The 20660-nt window shown below is 44.1% G+C and overlaps 1 protein-coding gene across 5 annotated transcripts in view; it reads right to left on the bottom strand.

Moving 5' to 3' along the window:
• The window catches only part of RXRA (retinoid X receptor alpha), a 467242-nt gene that overhangs the window by 7778 nt on the left and 438804 nt on the right, over positions 1 to 20660 (bottom strand). For all 5 annotated transcript variants that reach the window (XM_056812676.1, XM_007475259.3, XM_056812679.1 and 2 more), the window contains 4 exons: positions 19191 to 19320; positions 11516 to 11648; positions 9258 to 9349; positions 3520 to 3625 (listed from right to left, as the gene is read on the bottom strand). In XM_056812676.1, the coding sequence (XP_056668654.1) occupies positions 3520 to 3625; positions 9258 to 9349; positions 11516 to 11648; positions 19191 to 19320 (461 nt within the window). The remainder of the gene's footprint in view (positions 1 to 3519; positions 3626 to 9257; positions 9350 to 11515; positions 11649 to 19190; positions 19321 to 20660) is intronic.

Genomic DNA, 20660 nt, shown 5'->3' with positions numbered 1-20660 from the left:
AAGTCAAGGAATTGGGGGCAGCTGGATGGAGAGCCAGGCCTAGAGATGGGAGGTCCTAGGTTCAAATCTGGCCTCAGACACTTCCCAGCTGTGTGACCCTGGGCAAGTCACTTAACCCACATTGCCTAGCCCTTAGCACTCTTCTGCCTTGGAACCAATACACAATATTGATTCTAAGATGGAAGGTAAGGGTTTTTTAAAAAAAAACAACCTCAAGGAATTGGGGCAGTTGGCAACATAGCAGATAGATCGCCAGGCCCAGAGCCAGGAGGACCTGAGTTCAAATATGACCCTGGTCAAGTCACTTAACCCCCATTGCCTAACCCTTACTGCTCTTCTGCCTTGGAATCAATAGTTAGTATTAATTCTAAGACAGAAGATAAGTGTTTAAAAAAAAAGAAAAGAAAAATGCTGAGAGGAGGCAGCAGCCTTCAGGAAGTCTTCCCAGCCTACTCTGACCCATGATGAGCTCCTTCCACTCTCAGAATTCCTAAATTAATATTATAACTTAGATATTAAACAAAACTGTAATTTTATTACTATATGACCATAAAATGTAATATATAATAACAATAATATTACATGTTAACACAACACTTAAGCTAATACTAGATTCTCTATCACTTTGCTCTGGGAAATTTGGCCCTGTCACTCTCCCTCTCAGTTAACTCTAATGGCTCCCCTCCCTATTGCCTCCAGGAACAAATAGAAATCCCTCCTCGTTTTTTAAAAGCATTTCCCAACCTGGCCCCAACCTATCTTTCCAGCTTTGGTATACATTACTCTCCTAACCACACTTCCAGCCAAACTGGCCTTTCCACTGTTCCTCATACCAGGCCTCGGACCTCCCTTGTGGCTCCTCCATATGGGCTGTCATCAGCACCCCCCACCCTCTTCCCGAGACACGATCCCACCTGGGCTGTCCTTCAATCAGTCAGTCAACACTTAGTAAGCACCTACTATGTGCCGGGCACTAGGCCAAGCTTCCTAGAATACCATTTTTTTCTTCAAAATTGTGCTAAGCTTTTACGGGAAGACTTTCTCAATCACCACCCACTGCCCTCCCACTCCAATGCCTCTGTTTCAGCAGCTGGTGCTTTCCCTTCAAAAAGTTTACCTTGTGTACATTTTGTACATATTTACTGATGTGCGTGTGGTCTCCCCGGATAGAAGAGACTGTAATATTTTGTTCCATATCTGTTTTTGTAACCCCTACACCCAGCTAGCACAGTCTCTGGCACATAGGAGGAGATCCTTGAATTTTTCTGTTGGCTTTTAAAAACTTTTCCCTGCGTTAAAAAGGCCATCTTTCTAGTTAGACTGTTAAGTTCCTTGAGCTCAGGCCCAGGGGAAGGGGTGGGGGGACGCGTGGGACCCAAGTCCAGCCCTTCAGGCTCTCCCACAGGCAGGCACTGAATAAAACTGGTTGAATAATGGATTTCTATTTCCAGGCCCTTCCATGCTGATTTCACCCTGCTGTTGTGGCTGGGAAAGGGGAGAGGTCCCACCCACTCCGGTTGAACTTGAACCCAAGGCAACCCCCTTTAAATTCTGCAGGGAGCCCGACCTCAGGGCAGTTCAGCACGTGCCCTTCCTGCCCAGCCTCGAGCGGGTCAGATGACTCCAGGAGGCCGGGGTTCCTCTTCCGGCCCTCCCTGCTCCCCTCGCCGGGGACCTAATGCAGACTTGGGGACTGGAGACATTTACTTCCCTGCTGAGCTTCCTGGCTCCGAGCCGGGGCTGGGGGTGGGGGAGCATTTGAAAGGAGGGCTCATAAAGGGGGAGCTGGTGTCCTGATCACAGGCAGCTGCCCATGGGGACGGGGAAAATGTATGGCGAACAGAGGCAGAAGGGGACGCTGGGACATTTCTTGAAGGTGTTTGCAGGCCTCGACTGTGCCTGGCTGCTGCACATGGGGGGGCCCTCCGAATGGGGAGCGAAGGAGAGGGCTGGGGGATGGGTGGGGGTGAGCCTTATTAATAATTAACAATGTCTTTAAGGGAAAAAAAAATCCTTGTGGTTTGTTGCCATACAATCAGCATTTTAGAGCCGAAAATGCAGTTTAAAGGTTGGAGGAGGGCCAGGGAACGGGCTGTTTTCTGCTGAGCTGGCGAGAATGTTAGGCAGGAATCCAGGAAAAACAAATCAGCCCTGCCATCCTCCCACCCCCACCCCGTCCAGGAAGTTTCACTTTAAACCGAACCAGATGATGGCTGAACAGAGCTCGGACAGTTAACCGTGAGCTTGCCAGCCCAAAGTCGGTGCGTTCCAGTTCCCAAGGAAGGGCCGAGGGAGAACGCAGAGACGGCCCAGGGAAAGCCTGGCTCTCCCGTAAAGGTGGCCACGGGATGGGATAGGAAAGCCCCCAAGGAGGATGGGCAGGCCCCTGGGGCCAGAGGGGCAGTTGTCAAGCGCCCTGATATGGGAACTTGCTCAATGTCTCCCTGACTCATTCCTCCAGCCACAGGAGAAGGTATAAACCTGTCTCTGGGGCTAGAGTGTGATCATGGGGGATTAGGGCTTGAGATGCTATTGATCTGTCAACTGAGGATTTGCCCAAACCTCTTTGGAACCTATCCTATTACCACAGCCTCAGAGTGAAGAAAGAGGAGAGCTCGCTCGTCTCGGGAGATGGGAGAGTCCTTCGAAGCTGCCCAGGGAAAAGGCCCTGAGAATTCAGACAGACAGCCACGGTGGAGGCGTGGGGCTGACACAGGGGCGGGCCTGCTTCTCATTCAGGGACCCAGCCACAGAACCCCGAGTGACCTGGGCTTCCCAGGAAGCCAGGACTCTCAGTTATGAGCTAGGCCCGCCATTAAGAAATATCAGGCCATTGGCGACAGCACTTCTGCATCCGAGGGATGTGGGATGGGGAGTGGGGCAGATGGTAAGGGAAGTCTAAAGAAAGCCAACATCACTCTCCACTGGCCAAACCTTAAAATCTAGGGTGGGCTCCAGACAGACCCAGTTTCCCTCAATAACCCACCGAAGATCTGTCTTCTGGGAAATTCCTCAAACCCACCGGGAACATGACTACTTCTAGGTCTCTACCTCAAGTGGCACGTGCGGGGAGGATTCCCGACGTCATCCTCTGAACCTTTACAGGTTCTTATCTTTGGTGAATCTTAAGAATTCCAGAATTGGAAGAGCCCTAAGAGGTACAGTCCAACCCTGAATTTCGATGATAATATCCTCGAGATAGCCATTTACTTTCTGCTTCAAGAACTCTAACGGCAGGGAATCAGCTCCATGTCACCTTCAGATAGATCTAATTGTTAAGACACAGGGGGAAACCCCACCTTGTAGCAAGCAGAAATACTTCCTCTCCATTGCTTCCCCAAATGTTGCTTTCAAGCATGGGGATGGGTGGGGTCCCCCCAGTTCTAGGACTTTAAAATGTGTAAGTTTGTGTTCCTTATTCTCCGTTTCCCTTACGGTTTCACAGAACTGGAGCATAGGGGAGATTGTCTCCCAGGTCACCAGAATCGAGGTGAAGGAGAAACCAGGAAGGATGCTCACCTTCCAGGCTGGTCCGGGTACTTGTGTTTGCAGTAGGCTTCGAGGGAAGCGTAAACTTTCTCTCGTAGAGCTTCTACTTCTGCAGGGTTGGAAAGTCCTTTAGAGTCTGAAAAGAAAGGAGAAATTCCAAAGTCAAGGCTCAGCTTTGGTTGGGAAAGTCGATGTGTTTGATTCCTTCTCTTGAAAAGGTAGAGCGACTATGTGACCTTGGACAAGTCCCAATCCCAAGTGCCAATCCCTGACCTCTCTTCTGCCTTGGAACCAATATATAGTCTAAGACAGAAGGTAAGGGTTTTTTAAAAAAGAAGAGAAGAGAAAACATAGAGTGAGGAACCAATGATAAATGATCTCCTATAGCCTATAGGACAGAAGGGCTTGGAGAATGGGGGCTGATCCAGAGCTACATAGGATTCTTTCCCTTTGAAGTCATTAAAGGCCAAACTCTACTGCTAGACTTTGATGAATTTATACAATATGGCCCCCCACCCAACCTATCTAACCTTATTTTTCCATTATTCATCACCACTCACCTTCTGCAGATTACTTCCTCTGCCCCAACCCAGTAGCATTCTTGGCCCTGGTGCTCTCATTGTTCATATCTTAAATGTCTTTGCCCTCTTTTTTTAAACTCCCATTCAAAGTCTATTCTTTCTTCAAAACTTAGGTCACATGCTACCTCCTCTTTGAAGCCTACCTTGATTGCTCTATACCTACTGCACAGATCTGGATGCTTTATTATTCTCTAATTGTTTCCTGTGTGTCGTGTCGTTGGCTAGACTGTGTACTCACTGCAGGCAGGGACTGAATCATCTTTACTGCATCCCCCAGATCACCCACCAAGGTGTCCTGCTCACAGACAACACTCCACAAACACTTGGTGATTGATTAGTCATCCTCTGAGCTGATGCTAGCTCATCCTTCTAATCCTCTGTTCCCCAGGGGCTCTCATCTCTTCTCCAATAGCGACTAAATAGCAGCTCAGTGTGGAAGTAAGGCGAGTTGCTAAACTAATTGGGCTGCAGACATGGTGCCGTGGCATAGAGGATCTGGCATCAGAGAACCGGGTTTCAGGTTCTTGCTGTGCTACTTATCCCTGTGACCTTGGGGAGATGGCTTGATATTTCAGGTCCTTTGTTTTCGCAAGCGTAAAGTAAGGGGGCTGAACTAAATGACCTCTTCAGGTTTCTTCAAGCTTGAAGTCTAGGATTCTATAATGCTAGGAACTAGGTGAGGAAATTCAATTCTCTTCTTAGAGGGCATCCCACCAGGGCAGCATGGTGAGAAAGGAGGGGAGAGAGACTGCTTGGCTCTTTCACCTGTGTGAAAACAGAGACCCAAGGAAGATCGTCTAAGTCATCCAAGCCCGAGCCGCAGAGGATCAGATGCTTCGGGCTAAGGCCTAATGTTCTCAGGCCAGGACACAAGGCCATTGGCAGTGACTCATGTGTGCAGCCAAGTCCCTCTAGCCCAGAATTGTGCCTCTGCTGGAGCCACTGAGCAAAGACGACTTTTGAGGAGGCAGGCTAGGAGGGAGGATTTATTAAGCATCTACTAGGCACCAAGGCACTGTACTAATCACTTGACAAATATATGTATCTCATTTGATCTTCACAACAACCTGGGAGGTAGGTGCTATTATTATTATCCCCATTTTACAATTGCTCTGCTTGCCATCCGTATGATGGTTGAACACTCCCACCTGCCCTTAGTGACAAGATCTAACTTGGTCATGCAGGGCTTTATCTAAAATGATGTGAAACTTGTTTATGTTCCCCACGTTGACCTCCTCTTGAAACAATGAGTTTTGCAGCTTTAATAACCCCTAAGAAATCTAGCATGGCCTGTGGTTGGTCCTGAAAACGACCTCCCCTTCCATGGCATAACAGAAAAAGAGCTTCCCTTGGTGTGAAGAAAATCTGGCTTCACACATCCTGCCTCTGCACTATGTAGGGATTACAGGCAAGAGAACCTAGGTTTAAATCCCAGATAGAAAAAGCACAGGACAATATGAGCATAGCTGGATTGGGGATCAGGGGTCACAAATCATTTAATTTTACTAGATCCCCGTTTCTTTTCTCTAAATGAGGGAGATGGATGAGACGATCTCTAACGTCTTGTTGTTCAGTCATTTCAGTCAAGTCTGACTCTTCTTGACCCCATTTGGAGTTTTCTTGGCAAAGTTGCTGTAATGGTTTGCTATTTCATTTTCTAGCTTATTTTACAGATGAAGAACTGAGTCCAACAGGGTTAAGGGACTTGCCCAGGGTCACCCATCTAATAAGTGCCTGAGGCCAAATTTGAACTCTTGTCCTCCTGACTCCAGGGTCTGTGTTCTATCCACTGGACCCCATCTAAGGTCCTACACAGATCTGGCCAGGCCTGGTGACTCACATTTGGAATCCCTGCTACCTGAGGGCCTGAGACTGGCAGATTCCTTGAACTTGGGAGTTCTGAGCTGCAGTAGGATAAACTGATTGAGTATCTACACAAAGTTCAATATTAATAAACTTGGTGAGCACCTGGAAGTTGGAACCGCCAGGCTACCTTAAGGAGGAGTGAATTGGGCCAAATCAGAAATGGAGCAGGTCAAAGGTTCTATGCCCATCAGAGTAGAAGACCTTGGAGTAATCCCTGTACTTCTAGCCTAGATGAGAGGAAGACCCTATCTTAAAAAAAAATTCTGATTCTGTCCCATTTACTACCTGTGTGACCTTGGACAAATCACTATAGACTTTGGGTTTATAATGGTTTCTTCTTCTGGAAGATAAAAAGGTTGGACTCTTTTCATTTCTAAGGTCTCTTCAGTATCTAAATGGATAATGATGATGGTACAAGTATCCTGGATTTGGCCAACAATTTCTCATCCCTTTTCCCAAATTTATGGATGTTGTTCCTGTAGCCTTCCAGCCCTCAAGACCTAGTATGTGAGAGGCACTCAGGATGATGAGGCCTATTCAAAGAACAGCACAGAATTGCCAAACTAGAGGGACTTTAAGATAATTTAGTCTATGTCTTCATTTTATAAAATTTTATAAATTTTAGCCCAGAGAATAAAATGCTTTTTTTCCAAAGTCATAAGCCACAGAGCAAGTATGAGAATCCAGGATTTCTGATTTTTTTCTACCACATCACAGTTCCTCATCTGTCCACACTGATCCTTTAAATTTCCCTAAGTTCTCCCAAACTGGTGCCTCTTTCTTAACGGTTAGGTGCTCCTCAGGGTAGGGCTAGCTTCCCCAGCTGGATAAGATCCAGAGCTTGGGGAACAGGGGCAACATTTATGAGGCTGTCATAGTTAACCTATGAGGTAAAGACTATGGAGGGATAAATGGTTCTGTATCTTAGAGTGGACATTTTTAACTGGTTTGGCACAGCAAAATCCTATCTCAATGTGGTAATACTTAAGGACCGTACTGTATGATCTCATCACACCAGCCTCCCTCCCTCGTTTCCCATTTGGACCCGTCCTCTCCAATCTGTCTATTACTTTTTCTCCTTTCGTCTCCACAACAGACATTCTTGACCCTCACTGCCGAGGTTATAGGTTTGCCAAGTTTTTTCTCTTGCTCTCTTTCTATGTCTTCCAAAGATCTCTGGAGATCAAATTAGCCATAATCTGTCCTAATTCCTCCCCCCCCCACCCCCCGCTTCTCAACCTTCACTTGACATCTCTGCTCAAGCTGGTTTCTTCTGTCTGATTCCAAGCCTTTACCAAACACATTCCATGTTTTGAAGGAGCCGCTCAAAGACTTTCAGAAGATTACAGATTCATAGTTGGAAGAGATCTTAAATGTTCTATGTCTCCCGTTTTATAGACATAGAGAAAACAAGGCCTAGAGTGGTCAAATGACTTGCCTACAGTCACCCAAGCAGAAAAAAGATGGACCTTCTCTAATTTTCGACCTAACATTACTTCCTTTAAAAACCGTTTTGTGGGGCAGCTTGGTGGCTCAGTGGATTGAAAGCCAGGCTCACAGCAAATCTGGCCTCAGAAACTTTTTAATCCCCATTTCCTAGTCCTTGCCACTCTTTTGCCTTGGAGCCAATACGCAGTATTGATTCCAAGAGGGAAGGGTTCAAAAAAGAAAAGAAAAAAAGCTTTCCACAGGCAGCCCTTGTTTTTCATTCTACATTCTACATAAATGTTTGCTGAATTCCACAGCAACTCATTCTCTGGTAGTTAACAGGCTTGCTTTCTAACCTACCTCCAAATCTAAGAGCAAGAAGATGGCCAATTGAGTCAGTCATGGTGGATTAAGACATTTGGGCTTTTTTTTTTATGTGATGGAGGTCATCAATCACTGGTAACAACTAGGTATGTCAGTGTAAGTAAGGCAATCTTACAGCAGACTAATGGTAGCAGATATATTTTGGCAACCAGGTAATTCTGACTCATATCTCTGTTTTTCTTTCTACTTCTCAACTCTATATTATCTGAAGAGCTCTGGCTGCTACTTCCTTGGAAAGTGACCTGAGCTGGGTGAGATGTATCAATTCTGAAAACTAAGCCACTATGATGATCGTGACTGAATAATTGACACATGGAAGCCGGAGGACGTGGCTGACTTAAGTGACTCAGACACATTTAGATGAAGGATTATGGGTTATTAACACAAAATTATGTTAAGTAATTTCCCCAGGAAGGGAAACTGTAATGGCTATCTGTGAAAAAATGACAATTAATATGACTTTCATCTTACAGACTGTCAAGGATGACATAATAGCCTTGATGGCACTGAATAAAATCAGATTACATCCAATAGTATTAGAGTAGAAAGGATCCTGGAAACTTTGCAGTCCAAAGATCTCCTTCTACAAACAAGGAAACTGAGGTCCACAGAACAGAAGTGACTGGCAAAGGGTCATATAACCATTAATTAACCAACTAGCAAACATCTATTAAGTGCTGCCCCATGGCAGGTACTGCGCTAGGTGACAGGGATACAAAGGCAAGCATTAACAATCCCCGCCCTCAAGGAGCTATAGTGTATCTTTAATAAGTGGGAGAATCAGGACCAGCGCCCAGTTTTCCCAGCTCCCAAGCCAACACATGTTCCATAGCTATACAAGGTCTATCTCTAAAGGCCTCTGTTTTAGAAATTTCAAGAATAAAAATTGCTGAGACCTGCCTCTTACCACAACCTTGCAATTTAGCCTGGGGGCACAAGCTCAGAAAAGTTGGCCTGCTGGTTCCTGCTAAGAAGGAATCAATGGGCTTCCCTCATGACCCTTGCCCATCTCCACTAGAACCTTAATGGCCGAACTTCAGAATTCTGGTGCCAGATGTGAGGATTCTGCAGGAGCTGGGTGACTCTAGCGGGGACGATGGGTGAGAGCAGGGGCATCCCAGAAAGAAGGGATGGTCAGGGAGGTCTGTATGCAAGGGAAGGAAGAATAATAAAAACTGAAAGAGATACACGCTAAAGATAAAGAAATACTGTGAACCAAGAAAGCAAAGCATGGCTATTTAAAAATGGGGTTCTCAAATGATAGTCAGATGCCTAAAGGGTCCTTAACCAAAAACATCTGGGAACTGCTGTTCACCAAGAATGAGAGCATCCAAAGAATCTGGAGTTGGTCTCTGGCCCCTCATCCCCAAGTCCCCCATTATATGCAATCTGATCTTTCAGTTCCAAAAAGAAGAACCAAGTAAATGATGTGTTGTTACTACACATCTCACTGACTCCGGAGCTTGGATTTGAGTTTTGTTTAAATCCAGAGGGGAAGAAAGGACATACCCGGGTTGAAGAGGACAATGGCTCTCAGGCAGCCCAGCTCTGTCTTGTCCATCTGCATGTCTCGCATTTTTGACACAAGTTCTGTCAGGACTCTGCAGAGGGAAGGAAACATAGAACACAAGGCACTCCATGAGATGAAGGTCCCCCCCCCCCCAGATCACGCTGACAAAGTGTCAAGACATTTTTATCATTTCTGAGTGATAAAGCTGAACTGAAACTGGGAATAACTTCTCAAGAAACTTTGAAGAGGGAATTTCACATCAGGAAAAATCTTCCAAAAACAATGAGGAGAGAGACAGAGACAGACAGACAGACAGACAAAGTCAGGCACAGAGACAGCCACAAAGACATAGAGAGAAACAGAAAGAGAGAGAGGTGCAGAGATAGAGACAGAAAGAGAATCAGGGAGACAGAGGGAGAAAGATTCAGAAAGACAAAGAGAGACAGAGAGGCATATAAAATGTAACTCTTCTGCCAGTTCTTTTTAGTATTCATTTTTGTGTGTTATTGCAAGTGTTTGTGTTTAAACGAGCTCTTTTCCCTTCACACACCAATGTCTGTTTAGATTTGGCTCACAGACACAGGGAGCAGGGTCAATAATTATTAAACTGGAGACTGGAGATCAAGAAAAGGGAGATGTTAACAGTTGGGCAGATATCAGTTTGTGGTCTTGCCCCTGCCTTCATGTGGCCCAGTCTGGTGGCCAAATCCTACCACTCTTGAGTTGATAGCAGCTGGGACTTACTTGGTGAAAGGTACTGACCAGCTCTATGTGAGCATACTCATCTTCTGAATGGACATAAGGATTTCATTTCACATAGCAATAGACTCTAGCTAATGTTTTATTAAACGTTGGCACTCAAGGAATTCCCAAAGGGCAAAGTTGTTTTCAGGGTCTACGCCCATGGGTTCCACATATCAGGGAGAGCTGTTTCCCTGAGATGTAGGTAACAGAAATGAGGAGAAGAGAGAATTCCAGCCTTTCTGCAAGGGCTCTTTTGTTCCTTGAAAAACAAAGTTAAATCAGTGTCAAAGTAATGGAGAGGAGGAAGGAGGATTTTCCACTTGAAAAGTGTGCTATTTGTCATCTAAACCCCCTTTCCCCTTCAACAGAAGAGATCCCAGGTGCTGGAGAACATAAGATCAAGATACTTGGAAGTCAGGGGCAGCTGGGTAGCTCAGTGGATGGAGAACCAGACCTAGAGACAGGAGGTCCTGGATTCAAATCTGGCCTCAGACACTTCCTAGTTTTATGACTCAGGGCAAGTCACTTAACCCCTACTGCCTAGCCCTTACCACTCTTCTGCCTTGGAACCAATACACAGTACTGTAAGGTAAGAAGGAAGTTTAAAAGCAAAAAACAAAAACAAAAAAAGGTACTTGGAAGTCACTTAATCCTTCTAGGCCCCAGTTTGCTCAGCTCTACAATGAGTAGTGCAGCCTAGGTGATCTCTCTATGGACCTTGTCTCTATGGATCTTGTATCCTATGGGGACAGGTCCAGAAAAGGACTGGTAGCACCTCATTTGGTCCAAACATGCACTTCTCTTCATAATATGCTACAGATCTCACCTCTAGAAAATTATTCTTTATCTAAAACCTTTTGGAGCCCACTACCAGGTTGTATCACTTCTCAGAGGAATTGTTCCATAAATTTATTCCTCCATGTGTCAAGTTACAAAAATCTCCTCTTTCAAGGTTCTTGTGGGAAAATTCTAATTCCTTTATCCAGAATTTACCCCTCCATTTCTTTATAGACTAAGGCCTTGTTTCCCTTCCATTTCCTTTTCTTCCCAAACTGTGTGGTCATCATTTCTTCTCATTTAGCAATCTCTACCTGATGCTTAATTGTTTAGGCTTCCCATCTCTGGGCCCCCATCCAGCTCTGTCCACTTTTTGATAAGCTGTGGCACCTAGATATAGTTTTTTAAATGTAAATTCATTGTGGCTTTATGCATGGATCATCTAAGTTAATAACAGAGATTACAGAAAACTAGATCTTAAAGAGCATTTACTCCAACCTTCTTATTTTATAGATGGAGAAACTGAGGCTAAAGAAGGGAAAGGGACTCACCTATGGTCACCCAGGCTGGCTCAAACTGAGACAAGAAACCAGATCTTCTCCCTCTTTACCCATCCCTCCTCAAAAGCACATTCAGATCAAATATCCCTTTGAACTGATGGGTCAAAGGGATAAGACCCTGACTCTTCCTTCTATGAGTAGGACTCCCCTTCACCCAAAAAAAGTCCAATCCCCACCTGTCAAAGATGGCGCCCACCCCTGCACTGTGAGCGCTGTTCCTATGGACGTGAAGGCCGGTGGCAAGAAGGATCCCATCTTTCACTGCTATCGAGCGGTGAGAGAACGAGGCGATGAGCAGCTCATTCCAGCCTGTAGGGAAGGGGGGAAGAGGACACAAATTGATCTCCAGCCCCTAAAGAGCTCTGCCTTTCTCTAATGCTATCCCACTTGTCTGTCCCCATGAGATTAGCACATTACGCATAAACACGGTCCTGTTTCCTAACTGTGTATATGGGACAAGTTGGTGCATTGTGCTATCAGGGCATAACGGTGATCTGCATGGTCTGTATAGGCAATCTGAAAGTTCTTAAGAGATGTACAAATGTGGTCTTCCTTACTGTTGCATGCCAAGACCACTAGTTGGTGTTAGAAGTGTATCTAATAACTGAAACAGTCACACTCTGGGTGAAAAAAAAAAATTTTTAAAGAAGTTGTCCAAAGAATTCTTTTCTGACATTCAAAATAAGTAGTTCTTAAGAGTTTTATTAGAAATGGAAAATTACAGAATCACAAGATGTTAGATAATAGATAGGAGAGTGGGTAGAGAATTGGATTAAAAGTCAGGAGACCTGCACAATCTTGGACACATTTTTGTATTTACTTATTCATGTACATGTTGTATCCTCCTCCCCACCCCACTAGAATGCAAGCTCCTTGAGGGAAGGGATTTTTCATTTTTGTCTTTGTATCTATCCCCATCCCTGAGCATGGCACCTGGCCTGTAGTAGGAACTGAGTAAATCTTGGTGGAACTGAAGTTATTTGGTTTCTCGGTACTTCCAGCTTAATTATCCTAAACGCCTCATGCACCAGGCAGCAGGCTAGGCACCAAGTGGCCACTGTGAAAGGCGAGAGGCCAGGGTGCCTGCTGGGAGAGTGAGGAGGGATGGCGATGCCTCCACAGTGCCAGCTTGGCTCTCCGGACCAGCGAGCACTGAACTTCCCAGGTGAAGACCGAGGGTGCGGCTGCACGCTGGGCAAGTCCGAACAGGAGGATGAAGTTCTTACAAATCCTCCTCTCCCTTCCCAGCAGCAGCCTCCTGTCCCAGGCCAAAATGCAAATGGCTCCATGGACAGCAGGGCCAGGAAAAGCATTGATTCCGAAGGAATGAGGCATGTGTGTATATGTATATGTGTGTGTGTTTAGGAGTAAAGCATCACTTTACACAAAACCCAAAGCTAAAAATCCCATTTCCCAAAAAGCAGCCTGTGCTTGGTAACTAGATCCACCAAAGGAGTCTACCACAAAACTGTCTTAGATGGGGAGCTGGCCTCAAACCCTGAAAATATGATTAGATTTATAAAGACCTGTTCACATCTAAGACTCCTTGGGCTTATAGCAGTCGCTCCACAATTGCGTGCTTTCTTTATAGATCAATGTAAAATCCACTGTATAATGGGAAAGGGAACCTGGACGAGAACTCTAGGTAACTCGATACCAAGAATTTGTTGAGCTTATAAACCAATTTAGCAACACCTTTTCCTCCTCTTCAGGCACAGGGAGCCAACCTGCCTTGGGAAGCTCCCCGGTCCGTTCCTGTGCCTCTGGGATGAACTTGCTATAAAAGGCTTTCAGCAGCAGCAGAATGTGCCTACATTTCCAAACCCTCTAGACCATGCACGTGACTTTGCCAAGGGAGCTGAGCATCTGTTATGCTTATAGACCTTCAATGGACCCAAGAAGGAAAGCCCAGGCTGACCAAGCTAGTGCCTGGTGGCCAGAGGAGGCCTGCTATCCCAAGAAGAAGGCCACAGTGAACTATCAACCCCCCAGGAAACAGCAAGGTCCTTGAGAGCCCAGGCTGCTTTGATCTTCATTTCTATTCCCATAGCTAGCATGGGCAGCATGGGGAAGGAGAAAGAACACCGGGTTTGGAGTCAAAAGAGTTAGGTTTAAACCTGCTTCTGATCCCTGTGTAACCCTGAGCAAGACACTCACTTCTCTGATCGCAGATTTTTCCTTCTGTCAGATGGGAGATTGGTCTCAAGATCCCTTCCAACTCTAGATCAACGACTCTATGATTGCAGAATGGAATAGTCTTTCCTGATCCTCCCAAGCTCTCCACCAAAAGCACTTTGCATTTATTTTATATCTGCATACAAATGGATCTCGAATATACATGTACATATTTTATATAGGCAGATACACATGTCCTCTTCTCCCTTTCCCAGAAGGTAAGCTTCTTGAGGGAAGAAAAGATTTTGTTTTTGTTTCTCCTGAATATCACCTGGCATAAAGTAGGTGCTCAACAAATGTTTGTTTAGTGGATTAACTGCTTAATAAAATGTGTGTTGAATCAGGGCAGAAAGTACATCAGAAATCCTGGCAGAAGAGACTCTGGTGCCTGAAGAGACATCAGAATAATAGACAGTTCCTAAGGAGCTGCTATTTTAACCCTCTATTTCCCACCCACAGGGTAGGCACCCTCACTAACCAATCTTCCATCAGAGGCTGCTAGGTGGCAAGGAGGATAGAGAACTGGCTTTGGACTCAGGAAAGCGAGTTCAAATTCAGTCTCAACTTTTGAAATAGAATGCTGATTGAAGTATATGGCTTTTCACTTGTTTATTTGGGTTTTGGTTTTATATGACTATTCTCTTATAAAAATGAACAATGTGGACATATTTGGCATGATAATGCAATGTATAACCCAGAAAAAAAATTTATTTCATTTTTAAGAAAACACAAATTCAATGTCAAGACACTTGCTTCATGATCCTGGGCAAGTCATTTAACCCTACCTCAGTTTCTCCAACTGTAAAATGGGTTAGTAATAGAGCCCACCTCTCAGGTAGAGGACACACACACTCAAGTGGAATCTAAATTTCACTAAGTCCTCTACATTTTAATTTTTTTTCTGTTTTTTATTGTGAGAAGCAAATGAAATAATATTTGTAAACACACTTGTCAGAAAAGTAGCTGCTTAACAAATTCATCCTTCCTGCTCCCTCCCCTCCCTTCTTTCTTTATGAATAAACTACTCAGTTTCTTTAATGTCCTGACCAGACTCAGGAAAGGTGGGTTCTGATATCGCCTTTGTACTAACTTGCTCTATAAACCTGGAAGCGTCACTAATTTTTTTTTTTGGAAGGGGGGCAAATGGGAGGAAGGAGACTCACTGCTTTCCCTAGTTCTCATTCATACCAATAGTGATATTATTTAAACAAATTTAATATTCTAAAGGCCTACAAGGAAGTTTTTCCCATAAAAACTTTGGGAGGTAGTTAATATATACATAACTGTCATTGTTTCACAGATGATGATGATGATGATGATGATGATGATGATGATGAGGCTTAGAAAGCTGGGGTGATTTGCCCAAAGGGACATGTAATAAGTTCCAGAGTTGGATATTTTCTTCTACTTCTTTCTTTTCTTTTTTTGGGGTGAAGCAAACTTTTTTTTTTATATGCTTATACATATTTTTGAATGGGTTTTATTTTCCTTGCCTTGTCACTGGTGGGAGGAGACAGGTAAGGAGAGAAATTGGAACTGAAAATAAACTGCATTTTTTTTAAAGCCTCTGAGCTGAGTTTTGAGCTAAGATCTCAGGATACTAAGTCAGCTGCTATCTTCCATAACCCCTCTCTGTCTTTTAAGGATCAAATGAGCTAAAGAATGAGAATGTCCTTTGAAAAGTAAAAAGCACAACACAAATGTAAGGGATTATTATGATTATTATCACCATCGATGCCAGAAACTCAGCTAGACAAGTCCTATCTCTTCCTTGTCATTTCTGATCTTAAAGATAGAGGGAAAGGTTTTAGAAAATGCCCTAAGGTCTTTAGACATGGGACCCAAGAATGAGTCAGAAAGACAACAACATGTGCAGAAAAAGAGCGTGGAAAGATTCTTAAAAGATCATCTAATCTAACTCAATCATCATATAGATGGAGAAACTGAGACCACAAAAGGGCAAGGATTTGCTTAAAGTCATAAAACAGATAGAAAAGGATATAACTTGTGTGTATTTCCCATGGTGAGGGAGAAAGATCAAGAGAGAGGGGGAATGTAGGCCCAGTTTCACAAATGTGGCCTCGGTATCTCTAATCCGCTGAAATTTCAACTCAATTGTGCTAAAAAAAAATTGATGCTAAAGAGTAAATGTCTTGTAAGGGACAAATACTCTCAGTGGAATCTATATTTCACTAGATATTCTATATTTTAAAATCTAAATGTAGTTGTTTGCTGTTTTTTTAAAGGCTTCCATCACCTCATGCTTCTCAAAGATGTGGCCTCTATGCCTAGTCATTTTCATTGCATGCTCTCTCATAGCAGAGGCAGTTTTCCCCTTGCTGAGCCCCCAAAGCCACTGGCTTTCCAAACCTTTAAGAATTCATGGACAAAGAGAACGGGGTACGGTTGGTCTCCTTCCACAGGCCCGAGGACTCAGTTCCATTTAATTTTTCTGTGGTGGATGCATGAATGAATTCAACCACTGCTCTTAGCTAAGTTATAATCTTTAAATATTTTATGTGCAGCTGTTTGCCATGGGCTGCTCTCTATACTCAATAATACATAAAGCCATTGGTTGGACGGCTCTATAGAGGTTATCTGAGGCCCTCCTGGATAAAGACACCGCGGAGTTGGACCTGGAATGGCAATGACCAGGAGCTCCCTTTCCTAGATCATGAGATCACAGTTCAGATATATTATGAGAACAGGAGGTGACACTAAAACATAAGAAAGAGCTGTGGGAGGTGGGGAGAATTCTAGAGAATGTATCTGGAAGGGCTAACTATAAGGCCCGAGTTCTTGATTTACATGGAACAAGATAGGTCCTGGAGTCAAACAGGAGACACCATTAAGACCCATTACCCCTGGCCAAGATAAATGAGCTTCTGGAAGTCAGAATTGTTTACCACAAATTAAGTACACATTATTTATCATCCTTAGGATATTCTTGGAAGGCCCATCTTCATCTGAAAGATGATGGGATTATATCAGGTAATCTCTAAAGGCCTTCTAACTCTGACACTCAATGTTCTGTCCCTTCCTATTCTAATATTCTATTGTACTGAGTAAGGTTAAAGTTTCAGCTCAAATAGTATGTAGCAAACCTATTTTTGAAAAGATCCTTGGGGGGGGACAACTAGGTGGCTCAGTGGATTGAGAGCCTAAAGACAGGAGGTCCTGGGTTCAAATCTGGCCTCAGACACTTCCTCCCTGTGTCACTTAATCCCCTTTGCCTAGCCCTAACCACTCTTCTGCCTTGGAACCAATACACAGAACTGCATGTAAGATGGAAGGTAAGCATTTTTTCAAAATACATAGGGGAATGAAAGAACATGAATCTTGTAACCATGGAAAATATTCTAAATTAATTAATTAAATAAAATTTCCCAAATTACCAAAATAAATATAAATAAATAAATACCTACATAAATAAAGCGAGAGGGATCTTGGAAATCTAATCCAATTTCCTCATCTTACAGACAAGGAAACTCTATGTATGTGTGTCCACATGTCCACCTGGAGCCCTACAGGAGGTAAGCCACTGGCACAGTCACCCAGCAAATGAGACCAATACTAAGAAAGAGTCTTCTTATGAACAAGCCCATTATTTCCCCCTTTTCCTCAGTATGGATGGGATTCTGGCCTGAGAGAAAGAGGGAGAAGGAGCAGAGAGACAGCCTCGTGTTAGGGGCCAGTGAACCTGCATAATGTGTCCCTGGTGTGTGTGGGAAAGGAAGCTAAGTTGGAGTGGAAGGAAAAAACAGAAAACCTCTGTGGGCTCAGAGATAACATGGTAGAATTTTCCGGGCATTATTTGGACAATACTGACTGAGAAGTTTCTTCCTTAAAACTGGGCAGTCAACAAGAGAAGCTGATAATTCGGGGGGGGGGGCAGCAAAAGGGGGCACAAAATGCCCTTGCCCCAAGCAGTTACTCTGAATGACTCTTGTCTCCACCCCCACCCCCAAAGTAATGGTTTTCTGTTGGGGTTTTTAAGGAGCAATGGGATTCATGGTACATGTCAATAGCATTCTGTCCTATAAGCTAGCCAATCAGATGGGGTAAAGCATCTCCCAACACTCCACCCAGATAAAATTCTATCTCTTGCATTATCGAGGGGAATTTGTGTTTCAATGCCCCATCCTCAGAGTGCACCCATCATGAGCTGAGTTGTTTAGTTGTCTTTTGGGTCTTGGGTTTCTCCAGGCATTAGGCCCTAAGGCTTCCCCCTAATGATTCACAACTTCATTTTTACCATCCCACTAACTGTCCGAAAATGGAGGGTCAAGCTTCATTCGGCGTTAGGAGCAGAGTTTCCTCACCATTCTCTTAGTGGTGGCAAGAGGAGAAAATTGGCATGTGCTCCTTCCAGCTTTTAAGGGGATAGGCCTGCTTGGATGTGATTCTCACAGTGTCAGAACAGCAAGAAGGTTGAGAGATCACAGGCTGCAAATCCACCCCATTTTACAGAAGAGTTCATTGAAGATAAAAAAAAGGGAAGCAATTTCCCTAAAACCCAGCTCTCTCAGCTCCAAGTCCCAGGTTCTTTCCACCATGTCTATACCAAGCTTTCTCCATACCTACAACGACCTCAGACCCGGCCTGGACCCTTGAATAAAATCCTCAACTGCACAAGAATGTCATTTTAGCTCCATTCTTTTTTTCTCCTTCCCAGGGGTTCATCACGCTTTTGGTGGAATTTTCTCAAACTAAAGCCTGAATTCCAAGAGTGTTAATTTAAGACTAAGGAGTTTATAGAAGTGGAAAAAAACTGAGAGAATAAAGAGATATGTTAGAGGGTGAATGTCTTGGGGGAAGGTTTTAAGAGGAAAAGTTTTAAGAAGAAAACCTTGAAATCAAAAGGAATAGTAGTTCCAGGATAATGGAACAAGAGGTTGCCAGTTTTATTTGTCAGCAGAACTCTACCTAGTAAATTCAGCAGATTAAAGAACATTAGCTTATTAGGTGCCTCCTGAGATGGGCCTCCTTCTCTGATGGGGAGCCTTGATGGATAGTTTAAAGAAGACTACAGCGGCATTCTTTGATGTCAATCTCAAAAAATAAAGGACTTTCCCAAACCACAGCTCTATCTTCCTTTCCTCCCATTATGCATGTCAATCAGGAATGCTTCCTACATCTGGTCATTTTTAGCTGGTACTACCTTTATTCATTCAACAAACATTTCTTCAGTTGACTTGTGTAAGACATCATGTTAGATGCTGGGGAGGAGAAAGGAGGGAGAAAGTAGAGATAAACAGGAAATTATTTTTGACCTTGAGGAGCTTGCAGGCTACAACAGTAAAGTAGAAATGACATACATATAATTTACCATAATGTACAGTTCTAGACATATGATTTTTCAGAGGCTAAATTCCAGTGCCTGGGGTTCTAATTGTGCTGAAGCTTCCTCTTTTGAGCTAGGGAAAGGGAAAGGGAAAAAAATTATGTATAATCCATCTAGTGTTCTGGGATTTGGTGAGTAAATCCCAACTCAATGGCTTCAGAGACTTCAATCCTATGCATTTTTTGCCTTTGTCTTTCCAGACAAAAGGTTCTCCAAGATAGCAGCTTCTTCCCTGGAGTTCCAAAGCCAGTTTGCCCTAGGTTGGAAGCTTCCACCCTCCAATCCCCATGTCCCAAAGCCAGATCTTGCCCTAGGTTGAAAGTCCCACTTACCCGCTCGCAATAGAATGACCTGGTCATCCAAGGGGAGCTCTGAGAAGTGGGGGATTCTCTTGGCCCATTCCACCAAGGTGAAGAGCTGTTTATCTGCTGCTTGGCATATGTTCGTAACAGGGTCGTTGGGCTGTAAACAGAGAGGGGCACCATGAGAGATGAGAAAGGCACAGACATGGGAAGAGGGAACTGGGTCCTTCCTACTAGGACCACTCTCACTCAGGGGGATGCTTAAATAACTATCATCGTAGGGTCTGAGAGACCATCGGAGCTTGGCTCCAGGATGCACATACTTTGCTGTAAGGGTTGAAGAGTCTTTCTAAAAATGTACCTCCTGAACAAAGTCCTTCTTAGATGGGGAGAACTGGAAAAGACGTCAAAGTTCATCCCCAATCCAACTCATACCTGACTGAGAGTCTTTTATAACATCCTTGGCAAGCTGGAGTCCAGACTTTATTTAATGTTCTCAAGTCGGAGGGAATCCATGATCTCCTGAGACAGCTCATTCCATTTTTAGATAGCTCATTGTTACATCCAAGCTTAAATCTACCTTCCTATGGTTTTCATTCCCTGCCACTAGAGCCAAGCAGGACAAATCTAATCCTTCTTCCACAAGGCAGTCCTTCTAAAGCTTGAGGGCAGCTATCAAGATGCCTTTAAGTCTTAACCTCTCGAGATCTTTGTACGGGGTGGTCATCACCACCTCTATTGCTCTCCCCTACAAGAACTCCATTGGGAAAAAGTCTTTCCTACAGTATGGCACACCCAGAAGCTAGGTAGAGGGCAGTGGGACTGTCCCTCTCCACACCTCTGAGTATACAATCCAGAACCAATCCCATGAACTTTTCCAGCTATCATATCACAGTGCTGATTGCTAGTCTGATGAATACTGCTCGATCTTCTCCCACTGACTACTGACCAATCATTCCTCCCATATGGGAATTGGCCACAACCACCATTTTTTCTGACTCAGAATCTCCTTGGCAATTATATTTGTATTTTCTGAATCCCCACTTTTCTCAAAATACCACCAGACATATTTTAAGATTTTCAAGTTTGCCTAATTTTCCTCATTAGATTGCAAGCTAAGTGAAAGTCAGGATCACATTATTCACTTATAGGATGTGGGGGAGACACCAGTAGAACATCGAGGGCAGGTTGTGTAGGAACAGAAATGGAGATGTGAGCACTGACATTTTGTAACTGGTAGCAAATCCCAAGATTAAAGCAATGTAAGAGGTCCCTGTTAACAGTGGAGCTTCTTGGGGCAGTGGATATAGTGCCAAAGCTAGAGTCAGGAGGTCCTGGGTTCAAATCTGGATTTAGACACACTTCCTAGCTACATGATCCTGGGCAAGTCATTTTCACCCTAACTGCCTAACCCTTGTTGCTCTTCTGTCTTAGAGTTGAAATAAAGGCAGAAGCTAAGGCTTAAAAAAAAAAAAACAGTGCAGTTTCTCTGTCTGGTGG

This window comes from Monodelphis domestica, chromosome 1 (assembly GCF_027887165.1).
Source record: "Monodelphis domestica isolate mMonDom1 chromosome 1, mMonDom1.pri, whole genome shotgun sequence".
Lineage (NCBI taxonomy): Eukaryota > Metazoa > Chordata > Mammalia > Didelphimorphia > Didelphidae > Monodelphis > Monodelphis domestica.
The sequence above is the reverse complement of the archived record's forward strand: the minus strand, read 5'-3'. Positions and strand labels throughout refer to the sequence as shown.